Source organism: Mirounga angustirostris, unplaced genomic scaffold, assembly GCF_029215605.1.
Source record: "Mirounga angustirostris isolate CCGP_5_RB_7025 unplaced genomic scaffold, mMirAng1.0.hap1 SCAF_10, whole genome shotgun sequence".
NCBI classification, from domain to species: Eukaryota; Metazoa; Chordata; class Mammalia; order Carnivora; family Phocidae; genus Mirounga; species Mirounga angustirostris.
In genome coordinates, this window is record NW_026991718.1 from 3271170 (window position 1) to 3284643 (window position 13474).

Genomic DNA, 13474 nt, shown 5'->3' on the forward strand with positions numbered 1-13474 from the left:
TCATCCAACACATAGAGCGTGCCAGGGAGGTGACTTACCTGTGAGTCTGTGTCGCATCATCCCGACTACTGTGGGGACCCCTCGACGGGTCTTACTCCTCTTTGGCTTCAACAGTCCTTCACACAGTGGCAAGGACACAGAACAGGAAAAAAGGTCACGTCAGGTAGGGTTTTTTTCTTTAATAAACTTAATTTTTCTAGAGTAGTTTAGGTTGATCTGCAAATTTGATCTAAAAGTATAGAGAGTTCTCATATACTGTGTTCCCATATATGCACACTTTCCCCACTACCATCATCCTGGCACCTGAGTAGTACAGTTCTTACCACTGATGAACTGTTGCACTGACATCAACATCACTCAAAGTCCACGGTTGACATTAGGGTTCATTACTGGTGTGGTATGGTCTATGGTTTCGACAAACATGTACTACCTTTTTAGTATCAGACAAGTGTTTCACTGCTCTAAAAATCCTCTGCGCCCCACCTATTCACCCCTCCTGCCCTCCGTGTCCTTTCTTGGTCTGATAGCTCATGTCTTTTTAGAGCTGTTACTCCATCATCTGGATGGACCACAGCTGGTTCATCCATTTACCTACGGAAGAATATCTGGGTTGCTTCCAGGTTTTGGCAATTATGAATGCAGCTTCTTCAAACATCTGTCCGCACATACGGTTTGTGTGTGGGCATAAGTTTCCAGCTCCTTCGGGTAAAGGCCAAGGAGCACAATTTCTGGATTGTCTGGGAAGGGCATGTTTAGTTTTGTAAGAAACCTCCAAACTGTCTTCCAAAGTGGCTGCACCGTTCTGCGCTCCCACCAGCGGTGAGTGAGCGTTCCTGCCGCTCCGCATCCTCGCCAGCATTGGGCATTGTCAGTGGTCCAGATTTTCTCCATTCTGATAGGTGCAGAATGGTACCTCGTGGTTGTTTTAATTTGCATCTCCCTGGTGCCTTATGATGTGGAGCATCTTTTTATATGTTTACTTGTCACCTGTGTGTCTTCTTTGTTGAGGTGTCTGCGAAGGTCTTTGGCTCATTTTTTAATCGAGTTCTTGGTTTTCTTATAGTTGAGCTTGAAGAGTTCTGTGTGTATTTTGGAGAAAAGTCCTTTGTCATGTACACACTAGATCCGTCAAGGTCCCAGGAGAAAACAGATGGGACACCTGAGCTGAGTCCTTACGGAAACCTATTAAAGAAACCTTTGACAGGATATGGGCAGAGTTGAGGAAGACTGCCAGGGGGCTGTGACAAGACCAGCATCAGCCAGAGGAGGGGCCGAGGCCAGCCTGGGCTGGGGGAAAGAAGAGGGGGCAGTGGCCTGAGCCCAGGTGTAGGGGGCAGGGCATCAGCCCCCAAAGGTGTCCACATCCTAATCCCCAGAACCTGTGTCCATGTCACAACCTGGAGGTCACATTACACGGCAAAGGGAAATTAAGACTGCAGTGGAATTAAGGTTGCTGGTTGGCTGGTCTTAAAATGGGGAGACTGTTCTGATTATCTCCAAACAATCACCTGACTAGTCGCCCCAAACCCTCCTCCTGCTTTGCCGCTGCAAAGCTTGGAACACGCCCATCACCACTGCCTGTCACCGCAGTCTCTATCCTTGCTGTGTGTATCAGGTGGGCCCAATAAAATCACAGGGTCGTTAAAAGAAGGAGGAGGAGGCAGGAGAGAAGCAGAAATGGCAGCAAGGGAGCGATCTGACTTGGAGAAGGAGGAGACCACAAGGCAGTGACACTGGCAGCCTGCAGCAACCGGAAGGCAAGGACACAGGTTCTCTGCTAGGGCTCCCAGAAGGAACACACCCTACCCTGCCAACACCTTGGTGGTAGCCCTGCCAGACCTGTACCTCTGACCTACTGAACTGTAAGGTACTTACTTGGCATTGTCTGCAGCCACCCAGTTTACTGTCATTTATCACAGCAGACATCGAAGGCTAGTTCACCAAGTAGCTGGAGGAGACCCCTGCAGGGGCTTTGGTGGAGGGTGCCAAGGATTGGGGCCAATCCATGGTAATCCAGCAGGGAGGAAGTGAAAGGAACAAAACCTTCAACTCTCTCCTCCCACTTTCTCATTGTCCACCACGAGCTGAACCCACGTGGAAGCCAGAGAACCCTGGGCAGAGCGGAGAAGAATAAAGAACAGATATGGCAATGCATAATGAAGGGAAGATGTGTGTGTGTGCGTGCACATGCCTGCCTATCTCTCTCTCTCTCTCTCTCTCTCTCTCTCTCTCACACACACACACACACACGTGCGTGCACGCACACATACACCCTGTGGTTGCCGTGAAGGTAAACTCTGTTTATCTGAGTCAGAAATTCCTACCATAACTCAATCCTGGAGTGAGGGAAACAGGCATTAACTCTTTTTTTCAAGGTTCAAGTAGCAAATAATCTCTCCAGGTCATCGGTTGGCACCAGGGATTGGAAGCTGTGTTAGTGCAACAAAGTACCACGAACTGGGAGGCTCCAACAATAGAAATTCAGTTGCTCACAGTTTTGGAGGCTGGAAGTCCAAGATTAGGGCGCCAGCTGATTTGGCCCCTGCTGAGAACTCTCTTCCTGACAGGCAGTTTCCTTCGCGCCATGTCCTCAGACAGCAGAGAGAAAGGGAGCTCTCTGGTACCTCCACTTGTAAGGACACTAATCCTATGGGATCAGGGCCCCACCCTTCTGACCTCATTTAATCCTAATTACTTCCTTACTCCTAATACAGCCACACTAGGGCGTAGGCTTCAGCATACGAGTTGGGGAAGGGAGACACAAAGCAGTCCATAGCAGCCGCCCTTTTGATTATATCTTGCACATAACAGGCAAGAAGGTCAGGAATCCGGGCACACAAAGCAAGCAAAGGGTCCTGGCCTCAGAGACCCCCTGGCCCTGGCCAGGATGCCTCATTAATACTTTACATGATTGACCCAACAGCCCAAAACAGCATCTCTCCATCTCCGGCATCCCTGGACTCCGAACTGCTGTGCTTCTACAGCTGCCCACACCTGGGGATCCCTCTAGCACTGAGTGGTTCTGAGTTATATGCGGCATAATCAGAGGTGGACTCATTTAGCCTGGCATGTGGTTCAACGGGAGAGCCAAGATTTTGATGCTAACATTGACCGGGAAGGATATCAGAGCTCAGTCTTCCAATATAGAGTGAAACCAGTCTTAACGCAAGTGATGTTCTGTTTTTATTCTAAGGCAAAATTAGGTTCATATGGGGATGGAAGAAGCAAGCTATAGGCCCAGAGCATCCAGAGAGTGGATACACTCTCTGAGTAGACTTTCAGCTTAGAAGGACCGCAAATGAGATTTACAAACAGAAGGCACGTTGGTCACTCTGCTGTGGTCCCCTAGGTGAAGAGAGAACTTGTGAGCCCTCTGACATGGTCACGGGGGGAACCCATGGGGTGAGTCAATGGGGCTGATTCTTCCTCACTTCCACAGTAACTGCATTTTGCAGGCTGCCTCTGACCAGGCTGGAGAGGCTCATCCATCGAAGCCACGGAGGAAACTTTCCTCTTACATGACAGAGGATGCTTACCGAGAGCTGTCCTAAAAAGACAACAATACCTCCTTCTCCTCTTGGACACTGCCACAAGGGCCACAAGTGAAAAACCAGGAAATACTCCCTTTGTCTTTGAACTTTCCTACCATGTAGGAGTTAAGGTTGAACTCCCATAGTGACAGCCCAGGGACTCGAGTCCTGAAGACTCCTATCTGCTCAGTGCTCTAACACACTAAAGTAAGAGGCTGATGGCTCACCAGAGACATACAGTTGGTGAATGGCAGAGCCGAGGCTCCTATCCACCTCTCCTGATCCCAAGCCCCCTGTCCTCTCCAACGTTCCAGTCTAGACCTTGGGAGACTGAGTACTTGGAGAAGTCTTCCAAAGGGAAGCAGCAACTTGTTTTTCCAGATCCGACAGGCCTTACTGAGCTACACGAAACCCAGTAAAGAGTTAAAAATTTATTAATATAGGATTTTTGCTTCAAAGAAAATTTGTCTAAAACTCATGTATGGAATCCTTGTTGTGGACTGAATCGTGTCCCCCAAAAATCCACTTGTTGCATCCTTAGCCCACAATGTGACTGTAAGGTTATATATCTGGATGGAAGATTAAACTACCAGTGGGGCATAGCAACTTTGCCAAAGACAAAAAATCAGGAGACCTGTGTTTGGCTCTAGTAAGGATCAGGGGTTCTAAGTGCAAGATAATCAAGGGCCTTTTAACTCTAAAGTTCTGGCATTTACAAGGGTTAAGGAAAGAGACCAATGAAAGGTTTTAAAGCATGTTAACACACTCTTTTCACTTCCTCACCCTGCTCCATGGGAATGACATCCTAAAAGCCTGGAAAGCCTGATACCCTGAGGATGCATCTACCAGTGACAAAGGAATCCCTGGAGGATGTTAGTGTGGTGTTCAAACAGCCCTTTAGCAAGCAGAGTAACAGCAAAGTGCCAACGTTCTGGCAAGTCCTTGACCAGCTGTTTCTGGGACCACATGCACACAGCAGCACCGTGCAAGCGGGCCAGGTGCCTGGTACCCACGGGTTGCCTATTTATGCTGAAGGCTTGGAGCTTTCTCACAGCTTGGCTCATTTAATCTTCACGGAGATTCTGCAACGTAGACAATAGTTTTTAAATGCAGAAGTGGGTTGAGAGGTTAAAAAACTTGCCCAAGTTCACACAGCTGGTAAGTCAGGCCCAACGCCCCTGTATCACCTTCCATCCAGCACCCAGCGCTTCTGTGGGTTGAACTGAACGGAGAAATGTAAACGCAGCCAACAGGCTCACAGTCGCTGTCCCATCCCGCCCGGCGTTTGCTCAGGGGCACCGCTGGGGGGGTAGGCTGGGGGGGGCGGGGGGGCGGGTCCTCCCACCCTGGAGGTTCCCGGCGAGGAGGAGGAGGCGCTCGCTCTCCTCTCTGGGCAGCTCGCCCGGTCTCCGCGCAGTGAGAGGGAGGGAGCGCCGGCCGCGGGAGCGGGATGGAGAGCAGCAACCCGCAGCCCCCGAGGCCCAGCCCGAGCCCCGCGCTGAGCCTGGACGCCCGGCTGGGCGTGGACACGCGCCTCTGGGCCAAGGTGCTGTTCACCGCTCTCTACGCGCTCATCTTCGCGCTGGGCACGGCGGGCAATGCGCTGTCCGCGCACGTGGTGCTGAAGGGGCGCGCCGGGCCCCCGGGGCGCCTGCGCTACCACGTGCTCAGCCTGGCTCTCTCCGGGCTGCTGCTGCTGCTGGTCAGCGTCCCCGTGGAGCTCTACAACTTCGTGTGGTTCCACTACCCCTGGGCGTTCGGCGACCTGGGCTGCCGCGCTTACTACTTCGTGCGCGAGCTGTGCGCCTACACCACGGTGCTCAGCGTGGCCAGCCTGAGCGCCGAGCGCTGCCTGGCCGTGTGCCAGCCCCTGCGCGCCCGCCGCCTGCTGTCGCCGCGCCGGACCCGCCGCCTGCTGTCGCTCGTCTGGGCCGCCTCGCTCGGCCTCGCCCTGCCCATGGCAATCATCATGGGGCAGAAGTACGAGCTGGAGACGGCTGACGGGGAGCCGGAGCCCGCCTCGCGAGTGTGCACCGTGCTGGTGAGCCGCGCCACGCTCCGGGTCTTCATTCAGGTAAGGGGGCGGGGGGGGGGGTTGCTAAAGGGCCGGTGTTTTCACTTCTAATACTCGCGACCGCCCCCGACTCCGAAAAGTTGGGTCTCACTGCCCCATTTTACAGAGGACTTGCGGAGAGGCCTGGCAAAGATGAGGCATTAAGAGAAGTCCAGATTTGAATTCAAAACTAATTCTGAAAGTCTGCGCTCTTCCCAGTGGTGCAAGAGTGATGACCAAACGTCACTGGGCATAAGAATTGTGGGGGAGGGGTGCTGTAAAAATATAGATTTCATAATCCACTGCAGCCTTTTACTTCTTTATCATCAAAACTAACCATCTTCATTCAGCCTCACTGCAGAGATATCCAGTTTAATGGGATTTTGTGGAGATATAAAAGCAAAGCCTGAATATTCAATATTAATGATTTCAGAAGAAATACATATATTAATTGTAGCCTTAACAAGAATTTGGAAAAATATAAAGTTAAACCTGATTAGGAAACATTCCACTTGGCTTCAGAAGTTGCTTACTATGGTCACTATGGAGAATTACTCAGAAGCAACAAGGTAGGATCGCTAATTTTTAAAAATCCACTTCCTATATCAGACATGTTTGTGGGTTGTCACATTCCTTACCCAAATTTGGACCTGATGATAAAGAAGACAAAAACAAAAGCAGAAACACACCAGCAAGCAGAACAGCAATGACACTAATGAAACTGGGCATGCAGGGACTCTAGACCGCAGTCAGAAGGAGGGGCCCCATTGACAATAGTGGGCGCTCCTACCACGTCAGGTGGACTAATCATGCCCCCGAGACCCCATCGGTCCAGTCCGCACGTTGCTTTCCGCCATGCTGGCCCCAGCACATCACAGCCACAGAGCCACGTATCTAGAGCACCCATCGAGTCCCAGCAGCCTCCATGCAAATTCTGAGTTGCAGCAGAATGATCTAGCTGAATAGTCAGAGCACTGGAGCTCCTGCCTTAGGTCTGACTGTGTAGCTCCCTTCTGTGCCCTGGTATGGCCGTGGCAATGAACCAGGAACCACATGCTCAAAAGGCGTGGTGGCCAAGGTCCACCAGTTTTCACAGACTAGGGTGGTAGCTTCCAGGCTGCACCTATTTTGGAGTTGGGCTTAGGGCAGGGAGAGAGCCAAGCAAGGTCTGTGCTGTGAACACACTGCTTGCATAGTTTACATTATGTGGTGCAAACTGACCAATGCAATAGAAACCGTGAAATGTGCCAGGGGCAAGCTTTTGACATTATGCGTAGTGAATTCCTTCACAGTAACAGCATTATTCGACAAATGGTATATTAAAAAATATTTAACTTGAGACATACAGTCTATGTTAACACAACAAAATAACCAAACTCAAATTAGGATTATTTCGGTCCACCTTCCTTTTTAGTGTCTTATCACTCGCTGTCCATATTTATCAGTGCTTTTTGACCACAAAAAAATTGCTCATAGTTTTTGAAAGTACAAAAAATTGTCTAGTATTTCAAAGCTCCCAAAGATTAATTACTAACTGATGAATATATTTTTACCTTAGATGTCTGTCTTGATGGGTATCAAAGTTACAATTTGTTAATAAGTATGTTGTTGCTGATAAAACCCTGCTTGGCTCTGCAACAAACTAAAATGACTGTCGCTTAGTGTTCTATTTTTCTCTTGATGCTGCTGATTTGTGAGCATGCGTTAAGAAAAAAGCATTGAGTGATAACTCCTTAAAAAGGTACAGCACCCAACCCAGATATTTTGTACTGATTTTAAAATGTTATTAAAATGTTCAGTTTAGGGGTGTCTGGGTGGTTCAGATAAGCATCTGCCTTCAGCTCAGGTCATGATCCCAGAGTCCTGGGATTGAGCCCTGCATCAGGCTCCCTGCTCAGTGGGGAGTCTGCTTCTCCCTCCCTCTCCCCTGCTCCTTCTCTCTGGCTCGCTCACTCTCTCTCTCTCTCAAATAAATAAATAAAATCTTAAAAAAAAAAAAAAAAAAAAACAGAAAGGGGCACCTGGGTAGCTCAGATGGTTAAGTGTCTGCCTTTGGCTCAGGTCATGATCCCAGAGTCCTGGGATCAAGCCCCGCACTGGGCTCCTTGCTCAGTGGGGAGCCTGCTTCTCCCTCTCCCTCTGCCTCTCCCCCTGCTCATGATCTCTCTCTCTCTCTCTCTCTCTGTATCTCTGTGTCTCAAATGAATAAATAAATAATCTTTTAAAAAAAAACAGAAAAAAAGTAAAAGAATAAAATGTTCAGTTTAGGGGCACCTGGGTGGCTCAGTCGATTAAGGGTTGGACTCTCGATTTCGGCTCAGGTTGTGATCCTGGGGTCCTGGGATCAAGCCTCGTGTGGGGTCCTATACTCAGCACAAAATCTGCTTGAGGATTCTCTCTCTCTCTCTCTCTCCCTCTGCCCCTACTCCTGCTCCCCCCACAAATAAATAATCCTTTAAAAAAACAAAAACTTAAAATGTTCAGTTTAAAACAAAATGTTCACACAGAACCAATAAGGAAAAACCTTATAACACATAGATTTTGAATATTTTTTAAGATTTTATTTATTTGTTTATTTGAGAGAGAGAGCATGAGCACAGGGAGGAGCAGAGGGGGAAGAATCTCAAGCAGACTCTGCACTCAGTGCAGAGCCTGACATGGGACCCAATCCCACGACCCCAAGATCATGACCTAAGCTGAAACCAAGAATCGGACGTTCAACCGACTGAGCCACCCAGGCGCCCCATATACCTAGAATTTTAAAAATTAAACATTTAAAAAATAAGGTATTATATAATAAGGTTGTTTTTCAAAAGTCAAAAAGTATCGACCAATAATTACGTCACAAGGCTTGTAACATAAAACGCTGTTCCCTTACCGCCCTTTCCCACTTTGATTTATATTCTCTTGTTGAGGGGCACCTACCATCCACCCTTAGCTTTTGCTGCTCTTTGCCTACATATTTCTAAAGAACCTACCTGCTTGATTTTGCAGTTTTTACACTTCATGCAGTGTCTTCTAACTGGAGAGAAAGAGCATTCTGCTCTCTTGCACTGCATCCCTACCCTCCTCGTCCCGCATCCACACACACTTCTCACGGCTCCTCCAGTGCAATAATAATAAGGTTCATCTTAAAAAAAAAAAAAAAAAAAGAATCCTAAAAAAAAAAAAAAATAAGGTTCGTCTTACGCTTAGTACTTACGTACTGCAACTATGCTAAACGTTCTTCACAGATGAACCATATCATATATTTTATTATATTTCCTTTCCAATGTTACCTTTGCTTCCTTGCCATCAATAATGGTCTTTTTTTTCAATTGGCTTAGTTTCCTGTGATCTATTTCTCAGGCATGTTTTACTCCTCTACTAGAAGCATAAATACTATTTCAGTATGTCCAGACCCATCCAGTCAACAGTCAGTTGCATCCTCCAGTCGCCCCTGGAGCCCCCTCTCCTGCTCCAATCTAACTGGATGTGCAGCAGCATCTCCCATCACTCTGCTCGTCTGCCACATACGCTATTTTTGGATCCTGGGTCTCCCTCTTCATTGCTTTACAACCTTATCTTGATGGAATATATTCTCCTGTAACCTCCTGTGACCTGAGAAAAGTTCCACAGAAGGTTAAAAAAAAAAAAGTGCAATTTTGCATGTCTGCAAATGTTCCAGATTATGGAACATAAGATGGCCGGGCACAGAATTCCTCACAAGTTGTAAAGCATCACTCCACGGCTTTCCAGCTCCCACCGTTGCCTTACAGAAGTCCAGTGCCATTCTGGTTCCCATCCTTTGTATGTGCCCTGTCTTATCCCTCTGGAAGTTTTCAAGGTTTTCTTTACTCACAGCATGCTAAAAGTCCTAAGAACGGGCCTCGATGTGGGCTTATTTTCATCCATCGCTCTGGGCCCCCAAGCAGCCGTTCAATCTGGAAGCTTATATCTCTCTCTCTTAGAAAAACTTTCTTCAATGTGGTTTATTTTGAAAAACTATTTCCTCCCCTCTGTTTTCTCTCTTTGCTTTCTAGAACCCACTATTACGTAGACGATGAGTGCCCTCAACTAATCCCGAATGTTCTTGTTGTCTCTCCTATTTTTATTGCTCTTTTCCATCTTTCTGGAAGCTTCCCAACCTTATCTTGTAGCCCTGCTGTCGCCCTCCCCCCTCCTGCTGCTGCAGATGCCTGGGCCCTGGGCACAGCCTGACGACCAGAGCATCACAGAGCCTTGGTGCCACCACCATAAGCCATGGAATTACCTTTACAGGTGAATGTGCTGGTATCCTTCGTGCTCCCCTTGGCATTAACTGCCTTCCTGAACGGGGTCACTGTGAGCCACCTGGTGGCCCTCTGCTCCCAGGTGCCATCCACTTCTGCCCCGGGCAGCCCCACCCCCAGCCACGTGGAGCTAACGAGTGAGGAGAGGAGGACACCCCCCCTGGGGGGCCAGGCCAGCCTGGTGAGACACAAGGACTCCTGCCGGCTCCGCCGTCTCCAGCACAGCGTCCAGGTTCTCAGTTAAGTACTCAGTAACACTGCCCTGAGTGGAAGAGTTGGGGCTCCGAGGATGCCTCCCCTAGCCCCTGGCCAAGTGACCCTGAGCGCGTTACTACCTCTCTCCAGGCCTCATTTTTTTCTCTATGCCCCAGGGGAATTGTATGACCACAGGGTTTGGTGGTATGATTAAAGGCTAGAATGGGAATTCTGTACATGAAACCCCCACCTGCTCCAGGGAGTAATGCATAAAGACAAGCAGATACCCGGTTACTTTTCAGGGAGTCCAGCCTATGGATGGATACAAGGAGCAGCTATGGTTAGGGAACTGCTGCCCAGGACTGGAAGACTCAGACCCGCTGGGTCCCCAGCCCAGTTCCCCACCAACTCCCTGCTCTCCCTGATACAACATTGATTGTTGGTTGGTTTTTCTAAGTATCTAGGTCAACTTGGCCTCGTAGGGGAAACATTAAGAGGCACAGGAAAACAGGTCTCTCCAAACACCTACTGTAATGCAGGCACTCACTAAGGTCTAGGAAGATTGAGTAAGAGATCAGGGTCTGCTCTCATCAATGCCCCCAGTGTCGTCCATAGGACGGCAATGCAAGAGCTAAATGTCATGTGATGTGACAAGAACAGAGGCAGCCCATGACGTGCGTGGACTTTCCTCTACAGAAAACGGGCAGCATAGAGAGTCAACGCCCAAGAATGCAGGGAGATTTGCTTTGGAGATAGGTTTTACTCTCATCAGTCTCTGGAGTGTAGGCTATGCTTCTCCGCTTCTGTGTGCGTGAGAACAGTGTGGAGAGTTGTAAAACACAGGCTACAGGGCCCCAATCCAGAGATTCTGATTCAGTAGCTCTGGGTGGGCCCGAGACTCTGCATTTCTACCAAGTTCCCAGTCGATGTTGATGCCCTGGTCCAGAGGCCACACAGGATTACAGAATGGATTTGCCAGGCAGGGCAGGTGTGGGGGAGGGGATGGGAGGGGTATAAGGGTAGGGACAAAGGGGCCAATTCGGAAAGTGCTGTCACAGTCCAGTGGACGGGAGATATGAGCCCCTAGGGTGGGGCAGTAGAGGTGAGGAGGGAGGAATCAAGGGATGCTAAGGAAGAGCTTTTTAATAGATTGGATCTGGGAGTGATGGAAAAATCAACAGACTATCTGGCTTATGACTTGAGAGCCAGATGGATTGTGGACCATCAGTCAATCAGGAAAAGGAACAGAAGAGGCTTCATGAGGCAGAAGGACATTTAAGTTCAGCCGTCTCTGCCATTAGACACCAATCAGGTGGGAACATCTAGCCCTGGTTTTTAGAGTATATTCTGGTGGTCAGAAGGAGGTTAGAGAGGTTTTAGAAGTTTCTAGAAGCATGTTGGTGTACAGGTGGGGGTTAAAGTGGGCATTCACCCAGACATCAGGGTAACATCAGGTTTGGCTTCAGATTCAGAGCAGAATGTCAGATAGGCTCGAAGTTCCCTCCCAACCCCTGGATTCTGGGAACAAATTCCAGGGAAATGCTGTGGTCACCTTGGCATCTTCCTCCCTGGAGATGGCATAAGTGGGAACGTTTGCTCTCTGTCGCTCTGTCCCTCCCGACCTGTTCTGCAGGAGCCATTGTGGCTGTGTATGTCTTCTGCTGGATGCCGTATCACGTCCGCAGGCTCATGTACTGCTACGTTTCCGATGACGGGTGGACTGGGTAGGTGCAGCGGAGGGACCCAAGAATGTAGGCAAAGGGCCACTGGGTTGGGCCTGGGACTTTCTATGCTCTCCACAGGGATTCCCAGTCTTTGGGTCTTTGGGAACTCTGGCCTCCATTCTAGCTGTTCCTGCCCAGTCTGTGCCCTCAAACGCTCTGAGCTGGGGGTGGGGAACAGGGCGTTTTCTAGCAACTTCACCGAACTGATAAGGTCATGTGAGTGAGAAGTCTCAGTGGTGACCAGGGCTATGGGCATCCTGACCACAAGATGGAGAGGCCCTCGGGTGGGGGAGCAGGGGGAGGGCCTTGCCGTTGCAAGGAGAGGGAAGGAAGCCTCAGAGCCTCCCTGAGTCCATGAGCTAACAAGGGCCCCTTAGACAGAGACCAGACCATGTGTGCCTTTTGGGACACAACTGGAAAAGAGAATCTGCTGTCTTCCTCTGGGAAATCACTATGCCTCTGATCCTAAGTGGAAAGCAAACATCCAAGAGAAGAGAGATCCATGTAGTCTCCAAGGAAATGGCTGCGTCAACAGATGCCTCATCCTCGAGGGCCACTAGCGCCCCTTACATTCAAACGCAAATGCAAAGCCCGCCCCACAGCTGAGAATCCTTGTGGCGAGGAACATGGCTTCTCAGAAAGACGTTCACTTCTTAGGGAAGCCACGTCTCCTGGACCACCCCCAGCAGCACAAGGCTCCCGGCGTCCCAGCGGGCTAGGAAACAGCCCCTGTCAATCAGCAGGTGCACCCTTCACTGCACAGGGCACCGAGAACCGCACGGGGAATGGGGACTCAGAGGCTGGGTGGAGCGCACCTGCCAAGGGCAGCTGGTGTTGATGGACCATTTATCGAATTCACACCATGCTTCCCAGTAGCAGAAAACAGACCTTCCTCACCTGGCCCTTTGGAGGAGAGATGCTTTCTCTAGAAGAAAGGGGTGGACCCTGTGAGGAGGTGCAGGTCCTCTAACACACCTCCCGGGTTTCTCTTCCAGGACGCTCTACAGTTTCTATCACTACTTCTACCTGGTGACAAACACGCTTTTCTATGTCAGTTCAGCGGTGACCCCTGTCCTGTACAACGTCGTGTCATCCTCCTTCAGAAAACTCTTTCTGAAAGCCCTAGGCTCCCTGTGTCGAGAGCACCACCGCATGGAGCCATGACCCCAGGGAGCCCCGGAGCCCCCCTGAATGGACCCAGCTTCGGGCTCTGGGGATCCCCCAGGCACGCCGACCTGGATGAAACAGAAGAATGAACGAAGCAAACAGTGACTGACCACCCAGTCATCTAGCATTCAGACAAGCAATGTTACCATAAGTAACTCAAGCTCTGCAGTCAGATGCACTCACCTGGACCCCCGGCCCCGCCACTTATCAGCTGTGCATCTGCAGGCCAGTCGCTTACACGCTGAGCCTCGGTCTTCCCCTCTGTGTGATGGAGATGAACAGTACCCAGCTCTTAGAGTTGTTTGAAGATTAAAGTGCTTAGCACAGTGCCTAGTGCATAATAAATAATAAATGTTAACTGGCATATTTTTGTCATCATTGTTACTGTTCTTATTATTGCTGTTTTTCACTCTCCTGGATGTCCACCACATTCTCCTGTAGCTTTATGCTCATCAGTGGTGGGCTCAGATGTCCTAAGAATTTCCGCAAATGACAAAGGACAGTGCTCCAGAAGCTTACTGCAATTGTCACGTC

At 49.6% G+C, this 13474-nt stretch overlaps 1 protein-coding gene across 1 annotated transcript; it reads left to right on the top strand.

Moving 5' to 3' along the window:
* The first annotated feature begins 4976 nt into the window (after positions 1-4976).
* On the top strand, positions 4977-13273 carry NTSR2 (neurotensin receptor 2). Its single transcript, XM_045883705.2, has 4 exons — positions 4977-5604; positions 9844-10093; positions 11683-11773; positions 12769-13273. The coding sequence occupies exons 1-4, from the start codon at positions 4981-4983 to the stop codon at positions 12935-12937; spliced, it is 1134 nt and encodes a 377-aa protein (XP_045739661.1). The 5' UTR covers positions 4977-4980; the 3' UTR covers positions 12938-13273.
* Positions 13274-13474: the final 201 nt, after the last annotated feature.